The 17,126-nt window shown below is 38.5% G+C and overlaps 1 protein-coding gene and 1 long non-coding RNA gene across 3 annotated transcripts in view; one reads left to right on the top strand and one right to left on the bottom strand.

Moving 5' to 3' along the window:
- Nucleotides 1-15,472, bottom strand: part of LOC140324465 (tropomodulin-2-like) — a 30,645-nt gene extending 15,173 nt beyond the window's left edge. The window contains exons 1-2 of the mRNA XM_072402380.1: nucleotides 15,333-15,472; nucleotides 11,118-11,274 (exon numbers count right to left, since the gene is read on the bottom strand). Of these exons, the coding sequence (XP_072258481.1) occupies nucleotides 11,118-11,274; nucleotides 15,333-15,458 (283 nt within the window). The 5' untranslated portion in view covers nucleotides 15,459-15,472. The remainder of the gene's footprint in view (nucleotides 1-11,117; nucleotides 11,275-15,332) is intronic.
- The window catches only part of LOC140324466 (uncharacterized), a 31,645-nt gene extending 15,661 nt beyond the window's left edge, over nucleotides 1-15,984 (top strand). Inside the window, exons 7-8 of one of the 2 annotated variants that reach the window (XR_011919544.1) lie at nucleotides 14,119-14,241; nucleotides 15,270-15,984. This is a non-coding gene — a long non-coding RNA (uncharacterized lncRNA). The remainder of the gene's footprint in view (nucleotides 1-14,118; nucleotides 14,242-15,269) is intronic. The other variant, XR_011919543.1, reaches the window with a different exon arrangement.
- Nucleotides 15,985-17,126: the final 1,142 nt, after the last annotated feature.

The raw sequence follows: 17,126 nt of genomic DNA, 5'->3' as shown, positions 1-17,126 counted from the left end.
TTTGCAAGTTTTACCTTTATTTCCCACCCTCTACATGCATTTGGGTTTTGAATTTTCGACCTTTCTTGATTGCCAATCTGACCTAAAATTGCAGATCCTGATTCACTTGAATTGCTTCCTGTATTCTATTGGCCTAGATTATGACTCCAGAAGCAGTCCCAGTTCTGCTTTGAATCTGCAGATCCTGCTTCGTATACATAGATTAAAATCCTACCTTCCACTCACATATTGGGCTTCATCAGTGAAGCTGAGTAATCCAGCAAACCTGGAATGGATTTGGTCCAGGATTGAAAACATTTGCTAACAAATAGCAAATTACTTTGAAGAAATCCATACCAGGTTTTCTAGATTACCAAGTTTCACTGATGAACGTGTATCTTCTTCAGTCTTGGACAGCTTTAATAAATCAGCCCCGTTGCAATGATCCTTTTTTATTTAAGCAGCAACCTTTCTTTGGATTGTAAGTCACAGACACTTCTTCAGGGTCAGCCTTGGATCTCTGCTAAATTCCTGACATCATGTCCCCCATAAACATGGGCAGCAGTATACTGCTAGTGTCCAACTGGTTGTCATATTAAACTGGTAGAAAGGAACGAGCTGCTACTTGTGAAACCAATATCTTTAAAAAAAAGTGTAGCTTAAAATTAAACTAACGTTCCTCTTTAAAAATCTGGAATCAATCATTGCAGGAAGTGACTGGCGATGTCCCTTCTGCAATAAGCCTTCTTACTTGTCCGATGGCCATCTCTTCTGCCAAAATGTAATTGGGCTGTCCATGCGCAGCTCAGCGTTGGTGCCGGGGTACCTGACACCTTCCAGCTTATCTTGTGGATGTCAGGACAGAATGAATTTATTAGTACCTGTGCGGGTGTTAGATGGTTAGATGGCTGTAGATTGAGAGGAAGAAGATGGCGGCACCTGCAGCAGAACGAGGGCAGGTGAATATACATGGGGTTCAGTTCCACTTTAGGTTTGACTGATAAAAACACCAACCTTTTCAGTTCCTCAGTTCTATAAAGTACAGAGATTTTTGTAAAACATAGCTCAAGAGTCTACAGAAAGAAAAAAAAATGTTGAGGTTTAGCAAATCCTATCATTTAAAAAAGTTTATGGGTTTCAGGATCACTGGATGCCGAAGTCTAAATACTGAGCCTGAAGGGGCACATTTCCTGGAGGATATCCATATCCGTAAATTCAAAGCATTTTAAATCCATAATCCCAATTCCTCTAGTTGTATGACAACATTATCCAATGCACATCAGATGTTTCAAATTATACAATTGTGTAAGACGGGTCATGAGTTTAACTAACACAATATAAGTAAACTGGATTAAACAGAAGGACACGTCTCTGTGTTTCTGAAACTCTTCTGAGCTTTGTGAACTCATCCAGTATCTGGAATTAATTCAAGCTCAACTCTTGTTAATCTTTGTTACGTTATTGCAGTCTATACGATTTTTGCACAATGCAGCGCCAAGAGACATATTTATTTATTTAATGCTAGCTAAAGCACATTAGGACCACCAAAGGCTGTAATCTTAGTGTATGAGGAGGAGTTTGAGCAGTTCAGTTACATTTCAGAAATAGTTTTTGTACCACTAAGTACGGAGGTCATCGGCTCAGTGGCTGAATCTAATCATGCTGAATTTTTTAGAGGTGACCATACAAGCGAAAACAATTAGTAACAAACTTATTATATAATTTGGTGGTTGTTATCACATATTGTATTACAAAGTATTAAAGTTTAAAATATTAGGGTCAACAAGATCTCCATAGACTTGATTTTTTTTTTAACTCCCAAGATCAGGGGTGTCAAACTCTGGCCTACAACTTCCTTTTTTTTTGGCCCCCAAGGGAATCCTAAATATGAATTGCAGCTGGCCTGCCGCTGTATTGAAATAGCGCCGCTAATACATTTCCCAGTATCACTCACGTCTTTAGACCAGCGGTCTCTCTGCCTATGCGTGGCCCCATATTGGACTCTTTTATAGACGCAAGTAATGGCGAGAAATGTAGTAGTGGCATCACTCGTGGCTATAGACCAGCGGTCTCTCTGCCTATGCATGGACCCCCATTGGACTGTTTCGTAGACGCAGGGAGTTGAAGCAGCGGTGCTATTTCAGTGAAGAGGAAATTCCAGCCACTTATAACATTAAGCCCCACATTGGAATGTTTTCTTGACGCAGGGAATTGTAGTAGCGGTGCTATTTCAGTTTCAAGTTTAGCCCGTGTCTTTGTCTAAGTTTTTAATTTTGGCCCACTGTGTATTTGAGTTTGACACCCCTGCCCAAGATAATGATAGGGCCATTTTTATGATGTCTATAATATGGACCCCTGCCAACTGGATGAACAAATGTGGGGTCCAAAACAGAGGATACTAATTTCAGGATCCGCAGGTAATGATATCAGCAAGAGTGTTGAGGACCAGCATGTATGGTCAGATAAGTAGATCGCCCTCACGCAGGAATGATGCTATTAATGGACCTGGACGGTGGATTTTGGTGAGTAAACTTTGTTTTACAATAGAGATGAGCTTTAAAAAAAAAAAAAAAAAGACCTTAACACAACCTTCACAGCTGGCATTCAGTCCAAAGTTGGAATCCAATTCCAGAGTAATTCAAATTATCATTTTCATAAAGGAATGTAACTATTGTAAAAAAATAAAAAATCTGGACCTGAGTGAGATGACTCATATTCCATGGAGGAAGCGATCCAATATCAGAATGCTGTATATCAAACATCTTCACATGTAACTGCAGAATTAGAATCTCGACTGCAAAAGCCATTAGGATGAAATATTGTGACATAGGAAATTGCAATGTAGTGAAGAATAAAAAAACAAAATACAGGATGTTGGTGATTTTTATTGGCAGCAATGAGAGCAAATTAAACTGTTTAAAGTGAACCTGTCATTGTGAAAGACCCAGTAAAACAATCTTACAGCGTAATGGTGCAGATTGTAAGGTGACATTTGTGTCAATCAAATTATTACAGTGTGGCTTCATTTGATTTTAAAGCTTCTGAATCTCTATGCAAGCACCAATCTCTGAATAGGGCTTCTACTAAACTATTTTTTGTGGAAATAGAGGGGTAGGTCTCCTACCACCTTAGTGGAAGTGGAACTTTAGATAATTTGGACTTGGAACAATTGTTAATAGTGCAGTTTTATATTGCAAAAAGGGACAATTTATGTCCCTTCTACAATAACTGCTGTTCTACAATAAGCTGTCAGATTTTTATGTGCAGTTCCATGTTTATTGCCTGAGATACCCAGCAATCCTGGCTTCCCTTGCATGTGCCAAAGAATATTTCCAGGTAGAAAAAACGTATGGTGGCACCCTGCAGTGGAATGGGGATAGTTGAGTACCGTGTTTCCCCGAAAATAAGACCTACCCCGAAAATAAGACCTAGCACTTTTCCCCCAACCTGCCCTAATATAAGACCTACCCCGAAAATAAGACCTAGTAGAAAAAGAAAAGAAAAAAAAAATACTCACCGAGCGGGAGACAGCGGGCGTACACACTCCGGAGCCGCACAAGCCGATGCTTGCCTTGTAGTTCCGGCTCCTGTCACAGGCGGAGTGATACTACATGCACTTCGCCTGTCAGAAGCCAGGAACTCGGCTCGCGTCTTCTGATAAGGTAAGTTTTTTTTTTTTATTTTAACCAGCACAATTACGGTATAAAAAAAAAAAAAATAAATAAAAATGTGAGCAATCATTGCCCCAGCCACATTTTGTGCTGATTTTAGGTTTGTAAGGACAAGCTGGCTGATTTAATACAGTAACAGTGCAAGAAGAGAAATGCTGAATTCAGTAACCAATACCGGTAGCAATGAATCAATGAAGAGTTTAATTTACAATTGGGTCACCATATAAAACTCTCAAATGTACATTGTTCTACATGAATATGGTAAGTGTTTTTTTTCATTAAAAAAAGTATATAAGACCTACCCTGAAAATAAGACCTAGTGTGTTTTTGGAAGCCCAAAAAAATATAAGACAGTGTCTTATTTTCGGGGAAACACGGTATTACCGGTTTAGTTCCACTTTAGAGCAAAGACAAGGTTTGAATACAGTGCATGAAAAAATACAAGGTTTATAATTACCCAATGAAATTAAAAAATACAGGAACACTGCCACTAAGCTAAGGACCTTTCAGTTAAATCAGATTGCTGAACTTTGTATAATGACTTGTAGACAACACTCAGTGCTGGATGGTGTAAGTGCAGCCTAAACAATGATGACAGGCTGGACTGGCAGAGCGACAGTGTCCTTGTACCCAAAGTGGATCATCAGTGCTGGACAGAGGAAGATATTGAGGACAGCAATGGGGCAAGAAAAAACAGAAAATAAGTAACAAACAGAGAGAGGGGAGGGGGCTGGGTGTTTGCAAATAAAACAAAAATTAACTGGAGTTAATTTTCTCATAGATTGTAAGCTCTTCTGGACAGGGTCCTCTCCTCCTCCTGTGTCACTGTGTGTATCTGTTGGTCATCTGCAACCTCTGTTTTATGTACAGTGCTGTTGTTTAATAATAAACAATAATAACTAGAGATTCAGTTTAAAAAGTACAGAAAGCTAAAGTGACAAAAAGAGAAATTTCACATTTTGATATACATAATTATAGAGTAATTCTTTCAAATGGGATAAGAGTCCAAGAGAAGACTTCCTTACTTTTAAGATATTTCTCACTTTCTAATGTTCAACCATATGCAATCCACTGCAGCATGCACAGCTCCTGGATGGGATTTCATTCTTTCTGCAAACTTCTTATGTCTCTGCTTAGTTTATTTCAAGGTAGTTTTATATCCGACTGGTACCCCTACAGGGGCTACAGCAATGCCTCAATTAGGAACTAGAGCCATGTCAGGTAGTGTTGTTGTGTTCTTTGTAATGGATTGTACACTAAACAACACACCACATTCATCTATATCAGCCCACTGAATGGATTATTTTGGCAAAGTCTAGCTCTACGAAAAAATGAGATTTGTGTGTGTTCTTGTTTATTTTTAGCTCTGCTTCCTTTACTAGATAAGAGTCAGTCTTAACTTGTATTTATATATCTGGGAGGAATTTTATATTCTTTTAAATTTACATTTACAAACTAAGATCTAAGAGACAGGGCTAAAATAAAAGCTTAAGGTTCTCTTAATAGAGTTCAGTTTGCTAAATATTTTTTTTTTGATTGCTCATGTTTAGATTTTAACAGATTTACTTCTAATTTCACTTCTTTGACTTTAAATAAATTACAGCCAAAAAACATAAACTTATCCTTAGACCTCCATGTTTTGAGTCTTTGTAGATCTTACATGAAAATATAACAGGAAATGCCAAACTAAAGAGGAGAATCATTTACTAGCAAGCATTTTCTTTATTACTAAGGTTATTGGAGCTACCCAGAGGCTGTTTCCTGGAAAGTGTCTACCATATAATGCCAATGTCTAATGGGAAGGGTGAATGGGGGTCACCAAGGCAAATACTGTTAATGAGAAGGGCTACATAAGCATTGTTTGGAAAGTGACAAGTGCACCTCCACATAATATTGTAAATTTATTTTAAGAATAGAAACACTAATTTTTTCATATATATCCATCACATAGACTACAGTATAGGCGGAACCGATTGTAAGCCCAAGTAGTTATTTTTATGTGAGAAACCAGAAAAAGTGACTCAAGTATAAGCCTATGGTGGGGATGTGCTAACTTTCAGGACAGTAATCAATAGAAATGCTTATAAAATAACATAAACCTTGAAATGCACCACTGAAACACTTATAAGGCACCACTTACACACCAACACACACACAATACTTGACACCCTCCATCCTGGATAACTTAACCCAATTACTGATAGTGGTTACTGACAGGGGAATATTTTTGCCCCTTCTATCTCACCATCTTGGTCAGAAGTGTCATTCCACTAATGTGTGTCACTGTGTCCACTGTTTCCTCTAACAATGTACCCTTATCCCCCATAACAGAGCTGGGACAGGAGACAGCAGGTCTGTGACCACTAGCAAAGACATGTAAATACCGCTATGTGTATTATACATTACTTTGCATACAAAGATACAAGGGAGCACTGAGAGAGTCAAACAATTGGTTGGACGAAAGGAGTATACCAGAGGTGAAGGGTTTTAGAGACCCAAAAACACTGGCTTATACTTGAGTATACAGGACACAGCATAAAGTCTAAATCAGGGGTGTCAAACTCAAATACACAGTGAGCCAAAATTAAAAACTTAGACAAAAGTCGCAGGCCAAACTTGAAAAAGAAATAGCACCACGGGGCTTAATGTTATGAGTGGCTGGAACTCTCTCTTTACTGAAAAAGCACCGCTACTACAATTCCCTGTGTCTACAAAACAGTCAAGTACTGGGCCACGCATAGGCAGAGAGGAGGCTAGTCTATAGACGAGAGTGATGCGGCTACTATAATTCCCGGCATTACTTGCGTCTATAAAACAGTCTAATGGGGGGTCATGCATAGGCAGAGATGCCGCTGTTTCAATGCAGCGGCGGGCCAGCTGCAATTCATTTTCGAGATTCCTTTGGTGGCCAAAAAAAAGGCTTGCGGGCCAGATATGGCCCCTGGGCCAGAGTTTGATACCCCTGGTCTAAATGATTATTGGTAGCAACAAGCTAAGAGAAAAACACACATCTAAAATACATATAGGCCATATAGCATGTACAATATGTTCTCAGTTGACTCACAGCATTAGCTAAAAATCACCAGTATCAGTTGCAAACTGCATTATATACCACCCTAAGTTTGTAAAGTTTTGTTCACAGAGGTATTTATTTGCATACGATTTGTTTTTCCCCCATCAAAGTTAATGGAAATCCAAAAGCAGCTGGATGAAACTTAGAAGCAGTTCAGAAGCACATGTGATAGAACTCAGAAGTCACTTGAACTTCTACCGAGTGCAAGATAACTGTTCTTACGTGTGTGGAACTTGTCCATCCACATAAGCCCTAAAAATGTCACAGAGGACTTAGTAGCAGAATGAGGACAATGAAAGGCCGATCATCTCTCATTATTATAAATCACACATCTGTTCATCAATGTAGAGATTACCTAGGGAGATTTTTAAAGGAAGCAGTGATATGGAAGGACCATTATTTCAGCCTAAACAAAACCATGCAGAGCACCTATCTTATGTTAGAGCAATTTTATTGTTAAATTTCTCCCACAGGAACAAAATGAGTATACAGATAAAAACAGATTGCTGCAGAAGATCAAATATAATCATTCATAGCTTAGGTAACCAGTCAAGGGCTAAAACAAATTTTACAACGAAAAAAAAAAAAGCATTGGAGTACTTGGATAATAACCAGTCCCTTTCCAATGCATCATATGGGAAAGATTTGGATATCTTGCATCATAATTGAATCCACATGTTCTAAATGCAGAAAAGACAAGCAAAAACACTCCCTATTGAACAGAATAAATAAACGTTTTGCCCACTGAGGATCTGAAATAACTTTGACCTTCCCTGCTGAGATAATGCATTCACAATATGCTGATATGCAGCACAGTTATAAATATTTACTCATTCAGAAATCAAATATTCAGATGGAGAATGCACTGGATAATTTGATTATCTTTTCTCATTTAGCTGGGGTCATGATCATGGGGCAAAAATTGCAAAAACATGCTATTATTCTGGACCCCTGTATAACAAAAAAAGCATTGTGAGTCAGTCCATCCTTGTTGGAGAACCTAAAATATCATTATAGTAATTACTACAATTAAACACAAAAGTAACTATAGCACATACTAAGTAAATACAGTAATTACTGGTGATCTAAAAAAGCAATTTTTAATTACGTATATGTTAAATCTGACAAAGAGTAAAGAAATAAAGCAGCCCTTGAGATAACATTAGTGATTTCTACAGCTGTGGTTTAAACCTTCACAATTTTCCATAGGAAAAAATATGCCAGGAAAAGATGCAAACACAACCAAAAGAACATCTACACTCAGTCATAGTAAATAAAACCGATGGTTGCTCCAATGGTGGGTTTTACAGTGCTAGGTCCCAGGTTCCTATCCTGGCCAGCATTCTATCTGCATGGAGTTTGTATGTTCACCCGGGGCCTGCATAGGTTTCCTCGGGGTACTCTAGTTTCCTCCCACATTCCAAAAACATGCAGTTGGGTTAATTGGCTTTCCCTCAAGAATTGTTCTTAGACTGTGTTATTGACGTATGACTATGGTAGGGATTGTGAGCCCCTTTGAGGGACAGTTAGTTTTAGGGCTATGGACTTTGTAAAGTGCTGCGTAATATGTCGGCGCTATTTCAATATTGGATAATAATAAACCATATTATCCTTTTAAGGTGCAAAATTCTTGGTCTTCAGGAACATCTACAAGATGGTATGGATTTTGTAGTGTGACATTACAGGTTGAAGAACTTGAGTGTGTGTGTCTAGTAGTAGTTACCTTTAACTTGACTTTTTGTTGTAATGTTGAAGACGTTATTCTGCCTTCAAAGCTGCTTCATTAGCTTTTCAAGCTGCTTCATCAGAACTGATGAAGCAGCTTGGAAGGCTGGGAAACGTTTTCAACATAACAAGAACAAATCCAGAAGAATGTGACTAACTACTTCTATATATAATATGACCTGGATAAATGAGAACCTTACCAGACACCTTGGGTGTGTTACATTGGTATTAGCTGAAGATTTAATACACAGTCAAAGAAAAGTATAAAACCTTTAGGAGCCCAGTACATAAACTAGCAAAGGTCTGAGATTGTGACATTAAGAGAAAAATGACTGACAGGCACAAGCCAGAGTAATCCTGTACGGCACAAGGTAGAGGTAGAATCAAATAAACAACTAGATCTATAGGACTGGATGGAACCCAGTGGTAGACATCTGTGTAAGATGTGTAATTTGGTGGAGTCTAAGAGATCCTGGGGGTTCATTGAATCAAGGGTTCAAGGATTTAAATTACTGTATGAAATGTCAAAACATCAGAGTTGGTTTCACTATGGATCATATTGCCTAAACTCTACAACCTTTTGGCACAATGGGGTCAATAAAGACGATGGATTGCATTGCCTTGCAGTGAGTCAAATAGCAGTATATAACAACGTTTCTCCAGACCCTACTGGGCAGCAATACAACAAATAACCCAACTTCTCTTGACCTCCGCATTAAGTGATCCTATGAATGAAGATACATTAATAGGATGTAAGGGAAGCTCAAAACATGTATAGACCTGATGAGATGTGCTGATCTATAAAGAATCCTAACAAGTGTATAATATTCACCTAGAATAACAGTTTGTGTTACGTTTCACCATATCAGTGTTCTCCCCAGCTCATTAGCTGGGCACACCACCTGGCACTTTTTAGTAACCACCCGGCTGTTTTTGGGTGGTTACTGAAAAGTTAGGTAGTAATACAGGGGCTGCCCCAGGCCTACAAATCCTTCCCACCAAGCTTAAAAAAAATTCTAGGTTAAACACTAATATTGATAATTATATTTTAATACTTGTGTTAAAAAATGGCAAGTTACAGGATAAACTTGTTTATGATCTCCTAATCAGAAAAAAAAGAAGGAAGTAAAAATGTTTTTCATAGGTCATGTTAGTGCTAAAGTTATTTCCAGTTCTTACTGCTCTAGGAGCATTCAGGATCTACAAGCATCAAGGCTTACAAGAACAATCACCAAGGGACAGAATCTCAGAATCTCCACATTGTGGTTTTGTAGAATGTCTGTTCTTCAGTACTCTATTTAGATCACCAGGTAGAGTGTGCACATTACTAGGAACAATACTGACAACCTACATAAAATATACTGGTATAAGAACTAGGCAAGTAGCTGCGGCTAGGGAGGTAAGTGGAAGCTATTGGAGTTTTACAGCATCATTACTAAAACATAAAATACATTTTTGGTCTCAAGTCTGTACATAATGCACCTGGTCAACCAACAGAAGAAACACATAGTTCGATTAGGCTCCGCTGTGAAGCTTCCCAGTACAAGGACAACGTTGTGAGGTTAAAAATTAAGAGAATACATTTTTTTTAGAAAAAGCTACATCATGCTGTTAGTATGTCATCAATTTTAGAACCATGGAAGATCCTTGGCATACCTGACAAGAATGTACACTATTTTACCCTGCCCCAAGACAGCACTTAAACCGAGCAGCCATCATATGAAACATTCTGAGTAGATGATTGTGCAAATCGTATTGCTGTGGTCATTGCAGAATATTTTGATCTGATAAATATAACAGGGCTTTGGACATCCCAGTGAAGAATTTCTCACCTTTTGAGATGTATATCATCTATATTCAGTAGAACCCTGATTATCCGGAACTCAGATAACCGACAGATAACGGGAGCTGTGGCATCTGTTCTACATCCAAGAACATATGCCACAGCTCAGCTAGGGGTGCAGGAGCAATCAAGAAAGCGGAGATATCAGCATAGCAGAACTCCGCTAATTGTTCCCATTCATGATTGGCTGAGGAAACACTGATGACGGCTAAGTTTCCCCATTCAAGTCTAATGCTGAATGGCTGAGAAAAAGGAATTACCCTCAGTGAACCGGAAACTACACTTGTCCGGAATTGGCCATTCCCTGAGGTTCTACTGTATATTTTAATAAAAAATTCAACTTTTCTCTAAGAATACCCTTAGGTCCCCCTCAACCTTTAAACAATATAGTGTCCATAGTTAATACGCTTCCATAGCTATCGAATCTGGTATTGTCCTTTTCTATTCTGCTGCTACCTGCTCCCATTCCGTCATCTTGGTATCAGGAGCTGTCTAACACTTCCTATTTTACCAATGCATGTGTAAGTTAGGTTGGTTGTTTTCTGAATGTCAAAAATACTTGTGATGTACATGATGTGAATATCCCAAAAGGCTGCCAGCAGCAGGGGCAATGTCATTCTTGGATAGACAAGGAATGCGGAAGTAGTGGGATCATGACCCACAAATATTAAAACTTACATGCAATTTATAATTAAAAGGGTTTATTAATTTTATTATTTATTATTTAATAGTGGGTTTATTAATAAATGGTATCATTGGAAAAAGAAGGGGCCCCTTTAGATGTCACTGCCCATTGGTAACCTCTCATAACCAAGGTTAGCATTACCTTTCTTTTCACCAGTAAAAGGCACAAAGTCCTCCCTGTCTTGGTGCTCCATGGCTTCTTTACGCAAATAATCTAATAAGTGCTCTCTGTCAAAGGCTCCTGATGCTTCCTTCGTCGTCTGGTCTTTCTGTCGGAATCCAGCTGGTAACAAGGCATTCTGGAAATGAAGAAAACCATTTAGTTTATAAACAATGAAGAGCAATACACACACCAAAGCTATGCCCCATATCAACGACCCAATATTTAAATCTGTCACATGAAGGTAATACCAGAACAGTGATTTCTAGAGGATAACGCAATGCAAGACTACCAGCAATGTATATGTCCCAAATTGTCTACTTGATTGTATTAGTTAGCTAATGGGAATGTTCAGAATGTGTTCATCAACAACAGGGTTTAATGGTTGTTAATTAATACAGCAGGAAGCATTTCCATTTTTGCCAGTGGCTAATAGGGACACGAAATCCTCAAGGACTGGAGGTACACAGTAGGGTACACTCCCAACAACAATCAGCCAATGTTATGGAGGAAAAGGGCACCGCTCCTGCTATATTCAGTAACTACAATAACACAACATGGAGCATTACCATTGGTTGATGGTTGTAAGGAGCAAGAGCATTCCAAGCTATGTTACTCAAGACTATTGAAGGTGGAATGCAGGGTGATCGCATCTTCCCATTCACTGCTTCCAGCTCATCAACTTCATACCTATGAGGGTCAGGGGAGGGCCAGAAAGTAATTCCTCATTTAAGGGCAGACAATATCATTTTTTGGCTATAAGATGAATGCTCAATTGCCAGGTGGCAAATAGGTAAATTGAGTTTAGTTCCTCTTTAAAAGTCCACAAATGAACATTTATTTTCATTACTTTTCCCCTTGATCAGAGATATATCATTTTGTTGTGATGTCGGTGGGCTGTGATTTCGTCCAATATACAAGTGACTTCCTCTTGGTGCAATTCCCCCCAAAAAACCCAATAAATACTATTTTCTGATTTCCAATTAGTTTGTCTATACATTTTCCAATCAATAGAATAAATAAGAGGTTAGGTTGAGGTGAATATTAGTTTTTGAGTGCAGCAACTACCAACCCCTAACCCACTTATCAACAGTTACCCATCCTGGGGTGAACAGATTGCAGGACTCTGCCCATAGCCATAAAATGAGCTGCACTCCTGCAAGATAAAAGGAGACTTATGGAGCAACTTTTAATAGGCAGCAGGAATGCTACATTCTGTGGACAGACTTGCCCTTTCTCAAGTTAGTTCTTAAGTGTAATAAATGTATTTTTGGGTGTGATGAATTAAATTCTTTGTGCGATACATTACATAGTGCCAAAACTGTCACACCTAAAACTACTATCCCACTTTATTTGTCATATTGCTTTGACCATCCTAGAAGGAAGGCAAGCAGGATTCATGAAAATATTTGGGTAACCAAGCAAAATTAGAGGGTGAATCTCCTCCATGGGGATACAGACTACAGGATAAACCTAAAAGGGGTCTTTATTCTAACACAAACTAGGAAAGAAAAGGTTTGGCTTTAAATATACTTTATACAATATAAATTCATACCTGCAGGAATACTAGGCAGTTTGGTGCCCCTTACAGCAGTAGGCACCATGCCGAATGCACAGTAGCCCTCGTTGTGGACTCAGTACGGACCACAGAAAGCGTGAACCACTTACTATCTCTCTGACTCAATATTATTGTTCTGCTGTGCGTGCGACGCTTCATGTATTTTCTCACCCAAGAAGGAGGTTTGGGAGGTAACTGCACCGTAACCTTACTGTCAGTCTGAACCTAGCATAAGCTTTAGTTTTAACTGGTGGCTGCCATGGAACTACACCAAAGCTGCATCAGGAACATGTAATGTTCATCTTTGGAAATGTCATTATGATTCTTTCACTAAAAGTAACTTAGAAAGATTTTTACTGTAGATATAAAAACATATTCATGGGATACAAATAAAAATGTTTCCAATGCGTAAAAGTTCCCATATAATCAAGTTACAAGACTTAGCTTCTTGGCATTTAACATGCACCACAAAATTGGCCAAAGATTAAAATTCAGCCCGTGTTTATGGAGCACATATTTGGAAATGTATCAAAGCTTGAGTAAGGCCCAGTAGGGTAATAAAGTTTATGTACTGGCACCATAGCTGAGCCAGAAGTTACATATACCAAATACAGAATGCATACAGGGGTGCAGGGAACTCAAAAGGAGCAAACTAAATCTATTCTTAGGGGTTGATTTATAAAGCACATTCCTGGTGGGGAATCTTCCAAATCCATGTGTTTCAATGGCAGTAATTGATTCTCCACCAGGGAATGTTTCAGTGAATGTCTGATTTACCCACCATAGACATCACCAGATGATAATTTGTGTGTGTTTCTGGTTGTGCTGATATCAGCAATATATAGACCATGAAGATAGGACTGTTTTTTTACTTTTATACCACAAACACATGTTGGAAGCCAACACAGCCTTAACCCACAAGCATTCTCCTATATTCTTATATTGACTGTATCTTGTTTATGTGCCAAGCTAGATAGACCATGCCCAGGTTTTGGGCCATGCCAGAAAAAGAAGTGTGTAAAAAGAAGATGATCTGTAAGTAAACGAGAAACTTCAGCACTGAAAGTTCAGATCCGGTCCCTTTTAGGCAGGAGTGTGCTGTGTGTCAAAAACTCTCAGTGAGTAAATCTCAGGACCAGATCGACAGAAATACAAATCCTTTGGCAAGTAAAACAGCTCCCATTTATGTATTTCATCCATGTTTACGTGGAGTTTAATTTTAAATTTGCATAATATTACCGCCATAAATTCCTGGCTAGAATCTCCTAGTCTTGCAATGGTTAAACATCTACTACTCTCGTGGTATGCTAGCAATTAACAGATTAGTTTATTAAAAAAACTGTTTTTGTAACAAGCTGCACTAACCATTAACAAAACGTCATTCTCGTGCTGGCACTAATACGCCGTGTCTCTTTTTATTCTCAGCACAGGATGTCAAAACCCAAGTTACTGATTTACCTGACCGAATGGAAAATATTGCACATTTTCCTTCCCCTATAAGCAGCACATGTGTTTCATTTCAAGGAGTCTCATCTGTTCCCAGTAAAGGTGACTTTGCAGTCCATAAAGAGTTTTTCAGTGTTGTTATTGGCTTCTGTGGGAAGAATAGCTGCCAACATGCGGGAGAGATGGAGAAAACAGCCAAGAGAATGTAAAATGAAAGCCATGTAATTAGAATCTTGCAGAAAACATGACTGCTATTAATTAGTTCAAAGCAGCCCGGCATCATTAATGTTCTGTGGTGTTGGTGCCAATCATCTTGTCAATCAGATGATGAGATGTTTAAAGAGGGGTGAAACTAAGCACGCTTAATTATAGTTGTGTGTTTCCTTTTCCTGCTGCTCCATGTGCGTAGATGGAAGTATTGATTCTGCTAAAAATACAACAAAGGCTACGTCTACAGAAAATATATATATATATAGGGGGGATTTAGGGGAGATCATTCACCAAATCATGCACCCCGTCGACAAGTGTCAGCAGGCACAGATCAGAGCACCATGGGCATTAAAGCTGAGCCAGTTTTGCAGACTCTTCTTCTGTACTGAAATTGCTTAAACTGATCACACTGCACACGCTGAGCTCCAATACACTATAAACATGTTAAAGCAATGTAACCTATTTATTGCTGATCCCCATGCAAACAACTAAATACACACATGTAATACATTTTAGAGCTGTTTTGTCAAAGGATTTGTATTTCTTTCTATCCCTATCTAAGGAGTCCACCTCCAGCCATCATAGAACCTCCAGTTTTATAATGACCATATAGACGGAAAGTTCCGAAAAGTATATATCTGTATCTTTCATCCCATTTGTGTCACAGCCATATACTTTAAATATTGTAAAGAATGGGTTGTTTCCTCCATATAAAAGGGATCATTTATTTTACAAACGTAATTTCTATATTTTTTATTACACAAACATAATTGTATGAAGCTGTATGTACTTGTACAGGGGATTACACAGAATTCAGATTAGGTTTATTTGTTACATGTATGATTTAGGCACAGTTTTAGATAGCATTAAAAGTTCACTGCACACACTGTTTAATATATTATTCACATTCTCTATTTCAGATATCCCATCACATAATGTTGTGTCTGCTAACCATCTGAAGATGCCTTGCTGATTTCCCTTACCTCGGGATCAAGTTCCTCCAGGACATTCTCCAGCTGTTTCAATTCCTCCTCAGATAGTTTGTTAAGAATTTCATCCTCATTTATATTCTTGTACTTGTCAAAGTCTTTTCGGAAAGGTAGAGACATGGCTTACAGCTCCGAGATGGTCTGGTACCTTCTCCTAGAATACAATAAAAAGATGTCAGCAAATGAACTGTAATAGCATTTTGTGTACATATATATTGTGGTACAAACATGTGATGCCAAATTCAGAGGGTATTTGTCATCATCTACCTCACCCTCACCTGGAAATGGGATTACAGGGCCTGGATAGGGCCATGAGTAATTGTATTGCTGCAGATTTGCAGCTATTTGGGATCCAGGCCTGGAGTGTGCTGGAAGGAATGGGCAGCCCGGGCACTCCATTCCATTTCCAGGCCTGATATTGATGATGACCCTGGAGCACCTGGCCAATAATAAAAGTGAAAATGCTGTGTGCAGGCCTTATGCTAGGAGAGCCCAGGAGGTACCCCAAAGTTGAGGTCCGTGGGACCGACAGAGAGCCAGGAGGCTAAATTTGTGTTTTCAATGTGATGATGCTGAACCCCTGCGAGAAAAAAATTGAAATTTGCTTTGTGTTAATGGTTTTTGTGAATAAAAGTGGCCAAAATGCCTTGAGGTTTGAACTGAAACGCCTCTCTGCAGCGAGTGCATTGGAAGCACTATATACATACACACACATATATATCAAACTATTTATGTAAAGCAAGAATATTTTTGCTTATGCATAAAGAAAGCCGATGGTAAAACAAAGCCGTAATATCTCTGCATGTAGACTTTGCTTACTTCCAGATTTACTGAACCAAAAAGAATAGAAAGGCCATCTGAAAGTGATGATCATTATTACTGTGAATTTTATTTAGAAAAATAATGTACATCATCCACATCACTGACGACTCAATCTAAAAAAGAATATTGACTCCACAATGGCATTCAATCGCAATGAGAGCTCAGCTGTGTACAAGATTGGAATCTCATGCAGCTGAGTGACCAATACACTTGCTAGCCATGGGACCATCTGCAGCATGTGCCGTGCTGTCCTACATTTTAAACAGCATCTGAATGCACCAACGTTTTACCAATAAGTATATATTCTTGAGTTTTGCTTTTTTTCATGCATGTTAGGATGTCTTTTCAACCTCTTCAATTTAAATGGGCTGCCTCAATGACTGAATGTTAAAGTGCAATGTATCACATGTGCCATTATGCACTGATTAGATCTAAATCATTAATTGTAGAAAATCTAATAACTTAACTAAAAGCATATCTACAGCCAAGAACAAAAATGTAATATATACTGCATCTATACTTGATATATACTGCATCTATCTATACAACTCGCTCTTCTTACTCCTGCCCATGCTTGATCTACTAATGCCCAGGCAATATGGAAGCAAAGAAGAACGTCATTTGTCTTGTGCAGGCCTAAAGTTGAAGTAATTTGGAGTTTATTTTCTCCTAATAACCAAATTAAAGTGGAAATAAGGTATAGCACTGGAAGTAGAGGGAATGGGGTAGAATTAGATGGCAGGGTGGGCTCAGATAAAGTTGGTATAATTACGTGGTATCTAGTGGCAGAAAAGAGTTGCTGCAAGGGTGGCTCCAAATTAGAGAATTATAGCAAAAAATGCTTTTTTATAATATTGTCTAAAATGTACAAAACTTTTACTGGCTATTTTTACACATTAAACACATTTTTACATTGTATTCAATTAAAAAATGTGAGCATCAACTTTTACTGACGTCTCATACATT

Source organism: Pyxicephalus adspersus, chromosome 2, assembly GCF_032062135.1.
Source record: "Pyxicephalus adspersus chromosome 2, UCB_Pads_2.0, whole genome shotgun sequence".
In the NCBI taxonomy this organism is placed as follows: domain Eukaryota; kingdom Metazoa; phylum Chordata; class Amphibia; order Anura; family Pyxicephalidae; genus Pyxicephalus; species Pyxicephalus adspersus.
This window is presented reverse-complemented; position numbering and strand designations above follow the sequence as displayed.